The sequence below is a fragment of the Garra rufa genome, chromosome 13, assembly GCF_049309525.1.
Source record: "Garra rufa chromosome 13, GarRuf1.0, whole genome shotgun sequence".
Taxonomy (NCBI): domain Eukaryota; kingdom Metazoa; phylum Chordata; class Actinopteri; order Cypriniformes; family Cyprinidae; genus Garra; species Garra rufa.
Window position 1 is genome coordinate 24484519 of NC_133373.1, and position 19005 is coordinate 24503523.

A 19005-nucleotide genomic window follows, 5' to 3' on the forward strand; every position below is an offset into this window, starting at 1 on the left:
TGCTGTCATGCATAGTTACAGTCAACACATCCTAAAATAACTTTTTGGGTGAACTTCAGTCACATTTGAAATGCTAATTAGATTTAGGCTTGTGTTTAAGGCTAAAATTGTCTGCAAAATGATGTGCTATCAAGTCTTTAGGGTAAAAATGTGCACATACACCATGGAAAACATCTCTTATTGAATAATATTTGAGTGTATGTGTTGCACTCGTGCTTGAGGGTGATAAACATTTCTAGACAGTACTACTGTTGGGCAACTTCTATTATGCAGTAGCTTTTGAACTCTCTAATTTAATAAAATAAATAATAAAAGAGCACACCAGGTTTTCATAAAAATGCTCTGGTTAAACTCAGGCACTTAAACTTTACAAGAAACTTTACAAGATGCCTAATAGGATAAAAATAAAGACCGAAAATACTTGCAAAGTGAGGGTTTGACAGTCAGCTTGATGTTTTTTTAAGCATCTTGTTACTTTTAAAGCTTTTTTGTAACAAACTGGCTAATACCACAAACCACATGTTTAAAGATTTTAAAGGGATATTACACAATAAAAAATGCTTTATTTAAAAGATTTTGATGAGATATGGGAGCAACATGAGAATATTTTGTTTAATAAATGTGTCTGTTTTCATCCAAAAAGAGAAAAATAGCATTAGTTTAATCCTATACACTACTATAATGTTTTTTTTTTTAAGAAATCTCTTCTGCTGACCAAGCCTGTTTTATTTGATCCAAAGTACAGCAAAAACAGTAAAATTGTCAAATATTTTTACTATTTAAAAAAACTGTATTCTATTTGAATATATTTGAAAATGTCATTTATTCCTGTGATTTCAAAGCTGAATTTTTAGCATCATTGCTTCAGTCACAGGATCCTTCAGGAGTCATTCTAAAATTCTGATTTGCTGCTCAAAAAACATTTATTATTATTAGTATTATGTTGAAAACAGCTGAGTAGATTTTTTTCAGGTTTCTTTAATGAATAGAAAGCTCAGAAAGAACAGGATTTATCTGACACAAATGTTTTGTAACCTTATGAATGTCTTTTATAATCACTTTTGATCAATTGAAAGCATCCTTGCTAAATAAAAGTATTAATTTTTATAATGTAACTGTCCATATATATATACACACACACACACTGATTTCAAGCTTTTGAATGGTATAATAGTGTATAGTGTTACAGAAGTTTTTTTTCTGATAAATGCTGATTTTTGGATTTTTCTATTCAAAGAATCCTGAAAAAAGTACTCAACTGTTTTAAATTGATGATAATAATAATAATAATAAAATATTATGGATGCACCGATCCTTATCGGCCGATCACTTGCGCGTTTTGTCAGTATATATACTACACACAGCCGTTGTTCACTGACGAGCTGCGCACATTCACACTGATAATGAACATTGATTTGCGCAGCTCGTCGGTAAACAACGGCTGTGTGTAGTATATACGGCTCAACGTGAAATCACGCACCTGATGGCATTTACCGCTGATTACAGAACCGGCTTTACTGACAAAACGCGCAAGCATGATCGGCCGATAAGGATCGGTGCATCCCTATAAAATATGTTCCTTGAACAGCAAAAAAAATAAAAAATTCACAAAACATTCACAATTTTGCTGTATTTTGGATCAAATAAATGCAGGTTTGGTGGGCTGAAAAGACTTTTTTTAAAACCAAAAAATCTTACTGTTCAAAAACTTTTGACTGGTAGTGTGTGTGTATCAGCACTTTCAAGATTGTTTATTTGTGATGATGTTTGTAATGCATCTTGGGGGAAACAATTAGTTAAATATTCTATCCAGTTTATTCAGATTTGATGGGGACATGACTGGATAACGGTAGATACAGCATAATTTACATTATCTATTGTACCGACAGTCCTGTGGAAAGAATCTCAGCCCACTCTTGTTTATTTTCAGAAGAAATGTATATATTCTGGTGCCTATTCCAAAGAGCCAGGTTATAAAATATTTACCTCTACCTGTAATGTTTTGTGTAGCTCCCTGCCATGTGTGTACTACAACTCATGTATTATTAAGGGCCAAGGCCCACATTTGGAGGTGAGGATGTGTCTGTTTTAGGTTCTGCAGTGATATTCAAGGCTTCTTTTCAATGAGAGAGGACAAAGTGAGACACTGAGCATTCAACCCTGTGTTCACCAAACATTAAATCTTGAGTGTATGTATACATGTTAAAACTTTAACATATTCAAAATTAGATAGGATAAGCTGAATCATATTTTCACTAGTTTTTTCAGGCATCTACACAGGAAGAGAATGCCTCTTACAAGTTATCGCTCGTTTCAGCTATGCTTCAGAACTTATCCTTCCAGATCAGCATTTATTTTAGTCTGAGAGACATTTCTGGCCCACATTTTCCCACAGGATTTATGTGTCGATCTCCGAGGAGAGGTCACGTAAGACCAAGGCAGCAGAACAGTGTGCTGAAATGTCTGGGGAATGGCGAGGACCTCTCAGGTGCTGCTGTCCATCAGTGAGAAAAGGTGGTAAAGAGAGCAGAAACTGAGCAAGGGAGAGTGTGCAAGTGAGCAGGCTCAGTGCTGATTCAGGGGAAAGATAAAGGAGTTTTTGGCTTCCCGTCCTGGCACGTTACATAAGCTGTGAGCGGTCCACAGAGAAACTGGGCGACTGTCAGGGCATCTGCACACGGTGCAGTAGAGCAACACGACTCGAGGGACATCCGCAGGACTGCTGGAGTCCATGAGCCTTCAGCAGGTTGGAGGGGGGACAGAAACAATCTCTCAGTGGAAAATTACTGTTTAGCTGAAAAAGCAAAAACACTGGTTTCATGCAGTGGACTTCCTGAATTCAGAAGACAGGGGTGATGTGATCAATCCAAAGAGCCTGATGAATCTTGACTATACATTATGGAGTCTGCATTTTTCATTTGCATCAAATTGTTCTTCATTTGTCCACCGGTCAAGCGTGTCAAATAGCTGAAGACCAGTCTTTAAGTGACCCAGTGCAGCAGCTCCACAGCTCTTCTTTTATTTATTATATGCTTGTATAATCTTTGTGTTCACTTAAGCTAATTATGTTCAATTTAATATGATGTCAACCTAAGGATTATGTGACTATTTCTCCCCGAGTGTTTATTTCTGAAAGGACTTTTTTTTTTCTTGCTGTCCTCCTTCAAAAATCAGATGAGGCAGAGTTTTTCCCATGTGTAAATCATGCAAAGCGAGAGGATGTCTTTATAGGAAAGCCCTGCAGCCTGGGGCATCTTGTGACAGATGGCCCCTGCAGAGCTACGGGATTGTCTCATCAGTCCTGCCCAAGAGACAGAGACTGTGTTTATCACAACAGATGAGCGCTAGCTACCTTTGAACATTTAATCAATCTCGACAAGGACTTATAGTCGAATCTTATAGTTAGTTGAAGGTATAGCTGTATTTGTTGCTAAAGGTTCGAAATGCTACAAGCTGAAGAGGAGCAAACAAGGCCTATGCCCATAATAATATGCTGTCTTATCAAACAGCAGACAAAATAATGGGATAATGCACACAGAAATGAAAATCCTGTTATTTACTGACCCTCTTGTCGTTCCAAGAAGATATTTTGAAGAAACTATGGAAGGCAACAAAATTTGGACCATCTTTACTATGAACTATCCTTTGAAACAGTTATATACTGCCATTAAAAAGTTGGAGATTGGCAAATCATTTTTTATTTTAATTTTTAATTTTTTGCTTTTTTTGAAAAGTATCTTATGCTTAGCAAGGCTGCGTTTATTTGAGCGGTGATTGTGAACAATTACTGAAATTCAAAAACAGTTTTCTGTAATATTTTAATATGGGATGGCAAAGCTGAATTTTCAGCAGTCATTACTTCAGTCTTCAGTGTCACATGGTCCTATAAGGACTGTTGAAGAAACATTATAGAAACAGCTGGGTTCAATATTATGCTATTAAAATCAATGTGATAAACGAGTTGGGTCAAAAGTAATCTAAAAGTAGTCTGATTATATTACCTAACAGGTGTAATGTAACGGATTGCGTTATTAACTACGATTTTTGTCATGTAATTTGGAATCAGTAACAGATTACCAGAGCTGGGTAGTAACTGATAACATGTAATCTGGATAATGTAATCAGATTCCAAAAATTAAGTACTTAGTAAGTAATAGAGTAAGTTACATTATAAAATACTTGTAATCAGACTACAGGCACTTTTTATGGATTACATGATTACATATTATTTACACAATAGCAGTGAATTATAATTATAATTTATTTATTCTCCCTAATTCCTTTTTTAAACATTCAGACAAAGATTATTCAGTTAGTGACACAGCATTTGACCACTGATTTACAAAAATAATTTCAGGTTTAAGAAGTGTTTGAACATTGCATCAGTTACTAATGAACACATTTATTTTTATTCGAATTTTCACTCTGTGGGTTATTTAACCATGCGGTTCTATGTCTTTGGAAGGCTTTTTGTTTTTCAAACACATTAAAATGCACAAATTCACAATTTATTTTGTCATCTGATTCTCTTTTACTTAATATATTTACTTGAAGTAAATATATTAGAAAATATATTTTAAAAATATATTATATTATACTTCATATTTTATGTTCTTTGGTTTTCTGATTAATGGTCATGCAGTTAAACAAATAAAATATTTAATTCTTTTTAGTAAGTGTTTTTTTTTTTGATTGATTGATTGATTGATTTTAAAATGTATTTTATTTTACCTTTACAATTGTGATTATTTTACAATTTAATAAATTTATTATTTTTTTATTAAACTCATAAACCCTCTGAAGTTTCTTCACAAACACCAGTTTGGGAAACCTTGACATAATATAATGTTTAATGCACTTCATGTTGTTAATAACAATAAATGAAAGATATTTTTTGTCAATATGCTACAATATTCCAAAACATTTTGTCATCTAAACTTCATTCACCATGTATACTTATAGATTTTAAAATAAATATTTCAATAATTAAGTATCACATTTGCATGTTCACAGTTTCTTTGATATTGATTAATGAGTCATAGGTAAATAAAATATTTTATCCTTTTTAATAAGTGTTTTATTTTAATTGTTATTTTAAAACAAAGACTATAGAAATACCCTTAAAAGGGACTTTGTTTTAAAATAATTTAATTAGAATTTTTTTATGATTTAGTCAATTGTTAGCTTTTTATTAAACTCAAAAACCCACTGCGGTTCCTTTACAAACCCTAGTTTGGAAAACCTTGATGTACTAGAATTGAATGCACTTCATGTTGTAAATTACAATGAATGGAACATATCTGCTTACTCTTCGTATTTTACATTATTATGGTATAATATAATCCCAGTTAAATCAATGTGATAAACGAGTTGCATTAAAAGTAATGCAAAAGTAAACTGATTATATTACATAAAATGTGTAATGTAACAGATTACGTTACTGACTACATTTTTTGTCATGTAATCTGGAATCAGTAACAGATTACAATTTGTTAGTAATCTACCCATTTTTGCAGATTACAATTTGAAAAAGTACTGATTATAAATGTTGAAAACAGTTGTGCTGCTCAGAATACTTTGATAAATATTAAAGTTCAAAAACAAGAACATCTACCACGTTTAAATGACGTTTGTTAAAGCTGTAGCTCAGCTCCAAACACCAATGACATTTCATATGGGTGAGCTGAAACAAATGCTCTTTATCTGATCCTGTCTGCAAAAGCAGCCTTCATTCAACAAGTTGCTATCTCATGCGTATTTCTCTGGAAGAAACGGGTCAATTTTAATGAGCTCAAGCCCTGTTTATGAAATTAGACGTGTCCTCTAGACAGACCCCAGAGAGCTGCAGACAGTAGAGATGGGCTCTGTAAAGGTCAGGTTGTTTTCTTTCTCATGACCATTTTTATTTTTCCTGACCTAATCATTAATGTGATGTGGAATCTCTCGTTCTGGTATTTGCTGTAATTGTTCATTGTTGTTCAAGCTTTTGGTGTGTTTACTGTAGAACTCAGTGACCGCACTTTTATGGTGTATTTGAATCAAATTCACATTTATTACTTCCACACAGTTCTAAACCTTGAAACCCAGACAACTCTGAGTTGAATAATTTCATCTTTTAATACAAAGCAATAAATAATGGTGGTAATGGGTCCAAAAAATCCATTAAATTAATAAAAAGTGTGAGTCACATATTTGCAAGTACTAATAAAGTTCCTTGTGGTTAAATTGTATTGGTTTAACAACACTCACTAAAATAAAAGTGTCCTTGAATACTGTACATACTCTGTACGTATTTGTGAATTTGACAAGATGTACTGTCAACTTTAGTGTCATTTCCATAGTAACAGTCTTCTTAGTGGATTTCACTTAATTCAGATTTACTAAAAAAGGAAGCAGGCTAATGGTTTCTACAGAGGCATACTTCAGCACTTAACCTCCGAGTTATATTAAGGGTGTCTTCAAATATTTATCAGGTATTGTTGAAAATCAATCTCACTGTGGAGATTCTGAATGGCATTTTTACATCCATAAGCAGTCGTTGAGCCCTATCGTATGAACGTGTCGTTTTAGCAGTGACGTTGTTGCTTGGCATCAGGCTGCTCCATTAGCTTATTGAACATTGTAGACAGCTGCTTTCATGTGGCCGCTTTCTGTACAGCCTTACTTTGCAAAAGCCGGAGCATTAAATATGCTCCAACTAATTCAGACCTTTACTGATATTCATGCTGGCAGCTTACAAAATGTGTATCCCCAGCATCCATCTCTCTAGATAACCAGCTCTTACCTCAGGCCCTCTCTACCATTAAGTCAATACGTGACTGACATGATTTAACAAAATATCAACAGATTGCATCTGTGTGCTCCGCAGTTTGGGCAGCCCTGGATTTTAATGCAGTTATGAAGGCAATTGGCTGCAGGCAGGTTGCATATTTCAGATCGTAATAAAGAACGGACGGGCCAGAGCGCATACCACAGCTTTTTAAGTCCAGCAGCCATTACGGCTTGCGGGAAGTCATTTAAACTGCAGAATAACTCACTTTGATGACCTGTGCTGCTGTTTATCAACCCAGACTTTGTTAGCATCTCAAGGAGCGTCTAAAATGTGCACTCAGGCTTCCTGAAACACTGATTGGAAAATACGGTATGAAGAAAAATAATTTTTAAAGGTGACATATCATGAAAATCTAACTTTTTCAATATTTAAGTGTTATAATCGGGTCCCCGGTGCATCTACCAACCCAGAAAATGTGAAAAAGTTGTGTGTACCAGTTCTAACGCCATGTCGAAGGTTTGAGACAAGCATGCTAACTGTTCTGTCTTTGGCTGCACAGACGAACACAGAATACTATTTAATATGTGACCCTGGACCACAAATCCAGTCTTAAGTAGCACGGATGTATTTGTAGCAATGGCCAAAAATACATTATATGGGTCAAAATTAGCGAATTTTTATTTTTATGCCAAAAGTCGTTAGGATATTAAGTAAAGATCCTGTTCCATTAAGATACTTTGTAAATTTCTCACTGTAAATATATCAAAACTTTTTGATTATATATATGCACTAATAAAAACTTGATTTGGACAACTTTAAAGGCGATTTTCTCAATATTTAGATATTTTTGCACCCTCAGATTCAAGATTTTTAAACAGTGGCAACTCGTTGTGTAATGATGCAGTATAGTGCTCCTGATTTGACAGACAGCTCTTGTTAAACCTGTGAAATAAAAGTGAAAGCCACCTCAAAATTCCATTCTTGAAAATGGTAGAAAATTCTTTAAATATGAAAACGTACTTACAAGCTGTGAGTCAGAAGTGCCAGACTGTCCTTACACATTTGGAATTGGCATTGTAGGCTACTCTCCCAGGTTCAGGAAACAGTCCTCCATAAAATGCGCTGCACACACTCAAATATTTGCATTGTACTGTTCTGGAACAGTGATGCAAATAGGACTGATTTCTAGTTGTGTACTCATTTAGAAGGCCAAACAAAGTACTTTCGCTTTCAAAACGAAACACATGGTGGCAGATACAACAATACTACAGCGAGAAGTTAAGCCTTCTTTCTTTGCGTATACTTTCGGGCGATGTTATGCAAATACTCCCCCGAAGTGACGTAGATTTCTTTGGGTTTGAGACTTTAATCTTTGCAGCTTTACAGATCTTATATACGCACAAACAGCTTGTAACTCTCCAAAAACAAAGGAAAACATAAAATCGCATCATATGAACCCTTTAAAATGTGTAACTTTTGCTACAGTTAAGCCTGTCGTTTACACTACTCTGGTGTTTCCGACCCTCGAAAACTGAGACTTTTGAAAACGCTGCAGACCCTGTTTCAGTTTGAAAACTCAGAGGTTGCATTTCAGTGTAAACGGACCAAAATGCTCCCAGAGGAGACAAGAGAGCAGTGGATTTATTTACTAATTCACTGTATATTATGCTGCTGCCACACCGATCTAATATAAACGAGTGATTTCTTTCCCAGTTGTTTACCTTCACAGAAATAACCAACTGTTTTTTATTTACTCCAGTGTGTTTAACATAAACTTGTGTGTATTTGACAATTTAAGCGAATGAAGACATGAAAGAGAACTTCGTTTAGTACTCACATATCATGTGACAGCCGCTTTCTGTGCTGTTTAACTAATACAGTTTAAAATGCATGATTTTAGCACGACAGACATAATTAAAACCAAACATGTTTTTTATCAGAGTATCTGAAGTATGAGCTGTAAAGGCACAGCCCTATTCTGAAAAAGGGGGCGGGGAGCAGCAGTTAATTTGCATTTAAAGAGCCATGCACGAAAACGCGTTTCTGCTTCCACTCAAAATAGGCATTTCAAAATGATATAAATGATTTGTGGGGTATTTTGAGATGAAACTTCACAGACACATTCTGGGGACACCTCAGACTTATAGTACATGTTGTAAAAACTGGCATATTAGATCTCCTTTAAGTACTTTTTGTGTTTTCCTTTCCTAGTTTTTCTGTTTGCCTTTGAGACATTGTATTTCACTGTGCTACGCTCAAGCCTCTACAACCCCGATCAATAGCATCCTCAGTCTGAGCAAAAATAGTCGTTTGAAGCGTAATCTTTTTGTTCTCTTTTCCAGGAAACCCCTTCGAAAAGAAGAGAACGGCACAAGCCGAGGGGAGTATGCCATGAGCTCACGCTGCAAACAGCAGGTAGTGGAAACCAATAACACTGGAGTATAGTGGCTGTGTGATAGCAAGGCATGTACAGCTGAACATTCTGTACCCTACAGCTCCACCATCTCTGTTTGGGTTTACAAGATGGACGCAAGGTATATAATGAATTTAGGAATGGTAAACCTCACGGCTGCCCTTCTTGGGACATAAAATGATGTTTAAAGACTAAAGCGTATGAATACGTAATGACTGACATGTATAGGCAAGTATAAGCAGGTTTTAAGGAGGCACGGAAACTCTTAGCGATGATGGCAGCTGCACAAGTATCACGAGACTCAACCTGGCGGCCCCCTCGGGGCGCCATATTTGAGGACAATATACAACACCAACAACAAAATAAACGCATGCACTTTCTGTTGAATGCAATGATGTTTTAAAATTCCTGTCTTCTCTTGTCTTTAACTCTGTCTTTGCAGTGTTCCTCATTAAACATTAAGGGTTCTCTCACTTCATGTAGATTGTGCGAGTGTTTAATGGTTAAATAACTGCACTGGCCCCATTGTTTTAATACAACCGCCAAATGGGATCGGGCAATCCTGCATTTTATGTACCAAATATACAATGGGGAATAAAAAATGTTTTCTCTAAACACCCAGAAATTTATTGTGGTTTGTGTTACTATGCAATTGGAAAGGATTGAGTTCTTGAGGTGCATGTTTATGATACAAAAATCACAAGGCTAGCTTTAGCATTGCAAATGTAGTCTGATAGCGTAGCCCACATGTGAAAGAGATATAGGTAACACTTTACAATAAGGTGTTTGTTAACTTTAGTTGATGGATTTACTAACATGAATGAACAGTGAACAATACTTTTATTACACTATTTATTCATCTTTGTTAATTGTTAGTTCATGTTAGTTCACAGTGCATTAACTAATGTTAACTAACACAACTTGTGATTTTAATAATGCATTGGTGAATGCTGAAATTAACATTAAGATGCTGTAGAAGTATTGTTCATTTTTAGTTCATGTTAACTAATGTAGTTTACTAATATTAACTAATGAACCTTATGGCAAAGTGTTATTGAGATCTAATTATAAATGCATTAAAAACAACAAAAGGCATGATGGATTAGTTTTAGGGATGGATTGGTGAATAATTTTTAATGGTGATGTTAAAATCTGTACTATTTTGCCCTAAAATAAACTGCACCACAAACTAAAATGGTTAGTTTTTGTGAATGTCAAAGCAATGTTTGGATGCATAGACAACATTATGTACAGTATGAAATATAGATAACTCTTTATTTTCTAATGAATAACTGATTGAGTAGTTGAGATTTTAACAATCGTAATAAGTGAGAGTTCCATTATAGGAAAGTTAGCTTTAGACAAAAGACATTTCAAAGCAGTGTCCACAATTAAATATCCATTATCTGCAAAGAAAAATATCCAATATGGACAGATGCTGATAAAAAATTGACTAATGTTGTCTTATAACAGATATACTCCTGATATATGGTGCATCTCCAACTAGTTTGGCTTTCTGTGTTACATATATATGAAATCACACAATATGATGGATGTCCGATGTTACTTGTGTAACCGGATTTAATTATCACATCATCATCTGTGGTCCATCTCTTTGGAAGTCTCTTCTTGACCTTTTTTGATGCTACAAGCTTTTACTAAGATGGTTTAAAGCTATTTTTAAAGTCGCTAATACTGTGATTTCATGGGGGATGCTTTAAAGATGTATCAAGGTGATTCATCAAACAAGCTTAAAGGATTAGTTCACTCCCAGAATATAAATTTCCTGATAATTTTACACCCCCTTGTCATCCAAGATGTTCATGTCTTTCTTTCTTCAGTCAAAAAGAAATTAAGGTTTTTGAGGAAAACATTCCAGGATTTTTCTATATATTTCTTCAATGGTGGCCAATGGGTTGAAGGTCCAAATTGCAGTTTCATTGCAGCTTCAAAGGGCTCACTCAACACGGTCTAGTGAAAAAGAAAAAAAAAATCTATATACTACTTAACCACAAATGCTCATCTTGCACTAGCTTGTCCTCAAGCATTACGTAATCATGTACGTGTGAGGCGGGCGGAAGTACCGGACCAGTGTTTACAAAGCGACCGTGCAAAGAAAGTCAAATGCCCTTTACAAAAAAAAATAAAACAATGATTTTGGATTTTAAAGTTGGAGAAAATGAGATCTTCCTTACATTTTTGAACCAAAGTACACAAAGAACTAACTGCGCGTGACTTTTCCAATGTGATTATGCAATGCGTGAAGACACTTTTTTTAGAAAATGACATCGATTTACTCAGTAAGACTGTTATTACTCGGCTGGGATCATGTACACTCTTAAAAGTAAAGGTGCTTTAAAAGGTTCTTCACTTTTGGTTCCACGAAGAACCATTCAGTCAAAGGTACTTTAAAAAAAAAAACATCTCTTTATTACCTTTTTATATTCTGAAGAACCTTTTTTCACCACAAAGAACCTTTTGTGAAACAGAAAGGTTCTTCAGATGTTAAAGGTTCTTTATGGAACCATTTAGACAAAAAAATCTTCTATGGCATCGTGAAGCACCTTTATTTTTAAGAGTGTAGGGCCCTTTGAAGCTGCATTGAAACTGTAGTTTGGACATTTAACCCATTGAAGTTCACTATATGGAGAAAAATCCTGTAATGTTTATCTAAAAAAAAAGAAAAGAAAGACATGCTCAGTTGAAAATTTTTCATTCTGGAAGTGAATGAATCCTTTAAAGGAGAAGTTCACTTTCAGAACAAAAATTTACAGATAATGTACTCACCCCCTTGTCATCCAAGATGTCCATGTCTTTCTTTCTTCAGTCGTAAGGAAATTACGTTTTTTTGAGGAAAACATTTCAGGATTTCTCTCCATATAATGGACTTCTATGGTGCCCCCGAGTTTGAACTTCCAAAATGCAGCTTCAAATGGCTCTAAACGATCACAGCCGAGGAAAGAAGGGTTTTATCTAGCAAAACGATCAGTTATTTAAAAAAAAAAAATACAATTTATATACTTTTTAACCTCAAATGCTCGTCTTGTCGAGCTCTGTTTGTACTCTGTGTAGAGATTAAATAGTATATATATATTGTAAATGTTTTTAGAAAATAAAGATTGTTTCGCTAGATAAGACCCTTCTTCCTCGGCTGGGATCATTTAGAGCCCTTTTAAACTGCGTTTTGGAAGGTCAAACTTGAGGGCACCATAGAAGTCCATCATATGGAGAGAAATCCTGAAATGTTTTCCTCAAAAAACACAATTTCTTTACGACTGAAGAAAGAAAGAATGAACATCTTGGATGACAAGGGGGTGAGTACATTATCTGTAAATTTTTGTTCTGAAATGTACTACTCCCTAAATTTAGCTTGTAATAGCAGATCCTCTCTATTGTTTCTTTTATTTTTCCCTGGAACTGTATATCGAACATGTCTAAATCCACCCCTTCCCCTTTTTTGTAGACAGGAGCTTGTTGTACGTAGATGCAATGTTCGTGCATAGTAACACTGAACTATGAATCATAATATACAACCATATTCAAGTGAGCAATGGTGTTTACATAATATACAAGCTTGTGTAAACAAACATCCCACTTCATATTCTGTAAAACATTCTCACAATCTACTGTACAGTCATCATTCACCCGTTCAACAAGATATATGAATTGAAGATTATATGTGTATTATACTGTACATAATATACTGTATAAGGTACTCAGAATTTTATTGCATGAATGTACATATCAATATTTGCCTTCTTGACAGTCTATTGTGTGTACAGAGTAAGAGCAAATGTTTATAGGGATAAGTATAAGTCGATGTGTCGTCAGAACAGAATAAGTGTTATTGTTTGTCTGGAACAAGCCATTAATGTATATTTGAGTAATCAGAGGTTGTTGCACAATGTATGCATCACATACCAAAATGTAAAACTATTATATATTGTGCATTGAACTAATTTAATTGCAACTTGCTGACTTTTTTTAGTTTTAAATAAAATTGTACTACTGAATCGTATCTGGTGCTTTTTTGGGTGCATGGGGAAAATAATTGGTCTGGTATTTAATTTGCAGAATAATTTCATGGTTAGATTAGTGCACCGCTGTGAAATATACTGTACATGCGCAGCTTTCCAGTCAGAAAATATGGTCTATGATGGACTATTTATAAATCTGTTTTAATATGATTTCATTACACTGTTGACACGTTATATCTGTCAGGCTTGGAATGTTTTGTGGTTGTATGTGGTGGATAATTATATTCTATTAATTGCTATCTGAGATGTAATTACCTCTGTTTAATAGTTGAACTAAAAATATTGCACTAAAAATAGGAACAACAACAAGGACTGATAAGACCAGTATTAGATTACTCTAATACGCTCTTAAAAATAAAGGTTCTTTACTGGCATCGACTGTTCCACGAAGAACCTTGAACATCCGTGAAACCTTTCAAATGCAGAAAAGGTTCTTTAGATTTTTAAAATGTTATTCAAAATGATTCTTCTAAGAACTGTTCTCTAAAAGGGGACCTTAAAATGGTTCTTCTATGGCATCACTGCAAAAACACCTATTTGGAACCTTTTTTTTAAAAGAGTGTATTATAATATTTAGATGTATAATATATCATTTTTATTTAAATAAAGGGTTAGCAGAGACTGTAAAACCTCAGGCAAGTAGGAGCATAAACCGGGGGCAGAAAATGCTGTCAGTTTACCTCCGTCTGCTGACACACCTTGCTTGACAATTAATTTAGAAAAGTGGAATATCAAGATGTCTTTCCTCTAAGAACCAGTGTAAACACATTTTCTCTGTTCAGCTAGATAAATTTACCCAGGTGTGGATAAGGATGATAAATAGTTTGGAGAAGCTGAAGGCCAAGTAGGCTGTCACTCAGTCACTTTCACAAGGAAAAACTTGATGCTCTACAATATTTACACTGTCAATTAGTCAGGCACCAGTCAGGCTTCACGTCAGTCAAAGTTATTTGTCCGTGGCTTCATATTATTCAAGCCCAGTGCTCTCATTATACATTGCAATTTTCTGAAATATATATATATAAAGCACTGAAAATCACAAACAAGTTGTTTAAGCTAACATTGTGTTGTATTAAATAGTATTTTATTAGCAAAAAACAGATTTTTCGTAAGTGTTTAATAAGTAGTCAGTCAAAGTTTATATGGATAATTCAATCATTTAAACATTTTCTAAATAAAAGCTCATAGTTAAAGGGATAGTTCACCCAAAAATGAAAATTCTGTCAATTACTCACCCTCATGTCGTTCCAAACTAAGGCTGTCGTTCATCTTCAGAACACAAATTAATATATTTTTGATAAAACATCTAAGAGCTTTCTGACCCTGCATAGACAGCAACACAACTGAAATGTTCAAGGCCCGGAGAGGTAGTAAGGATGTTGTTAAAATAGTCCATGTGACATCAGTTGTTTCATACTTTTTGTGTGCCAAGAAAACAAAAATAACGACTTACTTCATCCAGGTTCTACATCATTACGCTCTAATCAAATAAATATTTGAGAAAATGTAAAAAAAATAAAATAAAGTAACTTGATGCAGTAAGACTTTTGAGTTCTCTCAACAATAGTTTTTCAGTTCTTCTCAATAAAGATACTTTGTTTAGCCAACTTAAATTAGTTTGTTCATCCAATGCCGATTGTCTTATTTTGCTAATAGAAAAATTCTTGTCACAGCAACTGAAACAACAATTACTGACGTTGAGATCATTCATTTTTTTCTGTTTCCTGGATGAAAAAAAAAATGTTATGTTTATTTACAAATAACAAACTGAATTGTTATAGAAACCCTAATGGATAACTTAGCCTTATATGTAGAAAACATTGTCTTTGGTTCGTAAAACATCTTGAAGCGGATGTAAGTGGTTGACCATAATTTAGGCCTTAAAACTAGGCACACAAACCTCAAGAACGGTGGCGACCAATAAATATTAAAAAGATGAGCTCTTTACATCACTGTACAGCAAATAACTAACAATAATGACAAAACAACAAACAAGTTTAAATGAAGTCAGCAAACAGCAAAACAATAATCCTATAATAGTAACTGCATCATTTATTAATGCTGCAATGCATGCAGGGAACTCACAAAACTAGCTGGGACAACATTTGGGGTAATTTTGTTGGTCTGACAAGGGTTTTTATGGGCCATTCCACCGGGACAGAATAGGTACAGACATGCATAAAAATGTACTATAAAATGCATTTTATTATTAAGCAAAGTGTCCTACACATTGATCTAACTGCAAATATAAAATATTTCATTAAAAAATAACTACAAACTACCTCAAACACTGAAAATATAGCATTTGTACATGTCCCCTCAACGCTACATTTTAACATGAAATATTATGTTTAAAATCCTTCAGAAATCATTTTTATTTTGCATTTTTGTGCACCTCCATATGCCATCTGTGTTTTAAATACATTTATTTCGGAATAAATGTATAATATTTTGGATAAAATACACATTTTAGTCGTGTCCCCAGGTTTTCACTAACATTCGCCCCTCTAAAAAACTGGGAAAATTACACAAGACACATTTTCAACTGGATATTGCAACATCTGGATCTTCTAAGGGCAATGAAATGACCAAAAGCATTTAGTCTTATTTTCATGTCTGTATATTTGATGATATTGTAATGGTGGCTGGGAGCGTCAATATAAATGTACTGTCCTGTTACCTAAATTATTTCTTAGATTTCTTATTAAACTCATATATGGAATGGCGTTTGAGTGAGCTGTGCTATAAGAAAACAATGTCCACAGAAAAACTGAAAAAATTGTATTATTTGTAATATTAATTTTAATTTAATATTTACTATTTTTACTTTATTTATTTATATCTTATCTCAAAACTCGTCCTCTACCCCTAAACATAACCCTACGTTTGGTCCAATATTTATCCCATTGTTTAATAAATTGCATCACAGAAAATTGATAAGCTTGATGTTTGAGTCGCCTTTAAAATTAAAAAATGGGTTTGTGTACTTTAGAAAAATACACCTTGTGTAGATCAATATTGATTTTTTTTATTATAAAAATAATCTTTTTGGACCATGAATTCAACAATTTCTTTAAAATAAACACCTGCCTGAAGGGAAAATGAAGTGAATTTGTTGACATATATTTTTAAACATGTCTTTTAAAAGACATTGAAGTTTTGGTAACAGGACTAAGAAAAATGCATCAATCTTCCACTTAAAATGTGTGTAAAAAATTACAGATTTTGAATAGATAAATATGTGTATTACTAGATTCAGTCTATAAAAAAGTTTTGGAAGCAAATGGCACCCATTCGGTGGAATGGCCCTTATGTAATTTCAAGAATAGCATTTTTTAGTATTTGTGACTCAAAATGTTTCGTAAACTGGAAAATATGCAGTTGCACGTTTTATAGTGTATTTTTGTTTTCTTTGTGCAAAAAAATATTGTCTTAGCTTCATAACATTACAGTTACAGTTATTAAAGAACCACTGATGTCACATGGAGTATTTTAACAATGTCCTTACTACCTTTCTGGGCCTTTTACATATCAGTTGCATTGCTGTCTATGGATGGTCAAAAAGCTCTCAGATTTCATTAAAACTATCTTAATTTGTGCTCTAAAGATAAACGATGGTCTTACAGGTTTAGAATGACATTGAGTAATTAATAACAGAATTTTTATTTTTGGGTGAACTAGTCGTTTATCCACTTTGTTCAGGTGATTTCAGAAGGATCATGTGACACTGAAGACTGGAGTAATGGCTGCTGAAAATTCAGTTTTGGCATTTCATGAAGAAATGTAATCATTTGTCCACAATATTGCTGTTTTTACTGTATTTTTGATCAAATAAATAGATGTATATACTGAAACACACTTATGCACATTCATAAAAGTGACCATATTCAAGTGTGTGTGTGTGTGTGTGTGTGTGTGTGTGTGTGTGTGTGTGTTTCAGTGTAAGCAGTCATAAATTTATCAACAAGCTTTCATGTGCAGAGCTCCCTTCCCTCCAGACAGCCACACACTGGCCGCTGACAGAATAAGGAGTTGGTTCTCTTACCTCTTCTGCTCAAAAGCTTTCAAAGCTTCCTCATAATCACTTTCAATAATAGGCGACCCAATATTAATGCAGGGTTTATGTTTTATCTATGTGAAGGCATCCAGAACCCTAGAAATCCATATAAAGATATGATGAGAGGACATCACATGGCACAAATAACCACAGCCCAGGGCCTTGTATTTTAGCAAACATGTAAAATTTTGTTTAACACAAAGATATACAGGACTATCTAGGTGCGTTACATGTTAATAAGGGAGGCATACCTAAATGAGAGAAGCTAAGAGAGCTGTTCTCTAACTTCTCCATCAGACGTGCCATTTGAAGATAATGCAATGAGACGGCTGGGGCCATTTGGAGCACTGATGCGTCTCTTCTCCACCGAGACTTGACTTACACGGGAACAAAGCCAACCCGACAGCCTGTAAATCGCTCTGCTCAGCTCCTGCTCATGGGAGGAGAGAAAGAGAGAGAGAGAGAGAGAGAGAGAGGTCCACTTTTAGACGATGACACAAATCTATAGATGTATGACTTCGTAATGACAGCCCTGTAATTGATGATTCCGCCGAGACATCATATGGAAATATGATAGGTCAATTTAAACTAAGCTCAATGCGTATGCGCAATATTTGCTGTGAAGTTTAAATAAGTAAACCGAACACTAAAGAAGCTTTGCTTTTCTGTCTGTGTCATTGTCGAGAGAGAAAGCGAGAGCTCTGACTGTGCATATTATATTGTCTGGATTTGTAGCACTGCATTCAGCCCGAGTTGGGACAATAACAAACTCAACCGTGGCTCCCAAGCTGTGGCACAGCTGAAGCTAAGGCCATTTGGGCCATATGGATCAAATGAAATGGACTGGAGGGGATAATCCTTCTGCTGTCCCCTATAAACAAAACCAATGCACCACCGCTAATGTGCCTGCGCCCATTTGCATCTCATTGGTCCAAGCCTCAGAATCAACAACAACAACATCTGTGAAAAATGCACCTCTCTGTTGTACAGGCTGTTCTGTGTAGAGATGTTTTCAGACTTTGTTCAAAAGTGAGAAAGCCCGACAAGGTCACTAGCAGCTATTGGCTTCAGTTCAGTCTTAATCCAGTCGGATATATGATGTGACTAAACTACATTATGCATTACATAGTTAGTTCTAATCCTCGAATTTGATTGAGAACTCCAAGAGCACTACAAGGCCACGTTTACACTAGCGTGTTTTCGCTTAAAATCATCGTCTACACTATAGTCTCAGAAACAATCTTTGTCCACACTACACAGTAGAAAATGCATGTCACATGACCATTCATAATGAGCATGATGTTATTGTTTACATGGTCATCAAGGATATGCAGAGTGAATGTGGGCAGAAACACAATAATTTTCAAAAGTCTTTGTTTTGGCCCATTTACACCGAAACGCAACCCTGGAGTTTTCAAACTAAAACGGGGTCTGCTCTATTTTCGAGGGTTGAAAACGGCGGAGTAGTGTAAACAACAGGCATAACCGTACTAAAAGTTTTGCGTTTAAAACAAAGAGTCCTTAAGCCTGTCGTTTACACTATTTTGCCGTTTTCGAACCTCAAAAATGGAGACTTTTGAAAATGCTGCAACCCTGTTTTAATTTGGAAACTAAACAACTAGTGTTGCATTTTGCATTCCACCATGGTGTTTTTGCATTGTTTTTCTATGTAAAAATGCACAATTTGTTCAAAAACACAGATTTTTTTCAGGAATGAAACAGCTGA

At 34.8% G+C, this 19005-nt stretch overlaps 1 protein-coding gene across 1 annotated transcript in view; it reads left to right on the forward strand.

Annotated features, from left to right (window-relative positions):
• prima1 (proline rich membrane anchor 1) overlaps positions 1-13182 on the forward strand; it is a 43577-nt gene extending 30395 nt beyond the window's left edge. The window contains exon 4 of the mRNA XM_073816390.1: positions 9115-13182. Coding sequence (XP_073672491.1) covers positions 9115-9217 — 103 coding nt within the window. The 3' untranslated portion in view covers positions 9218-13182. The remainder of the gene's footprint in view (positions 1-9114) is intronic.
• The last annotated feature ends 5823 nt before the right edge of the window (positions 13183-19005 follow it).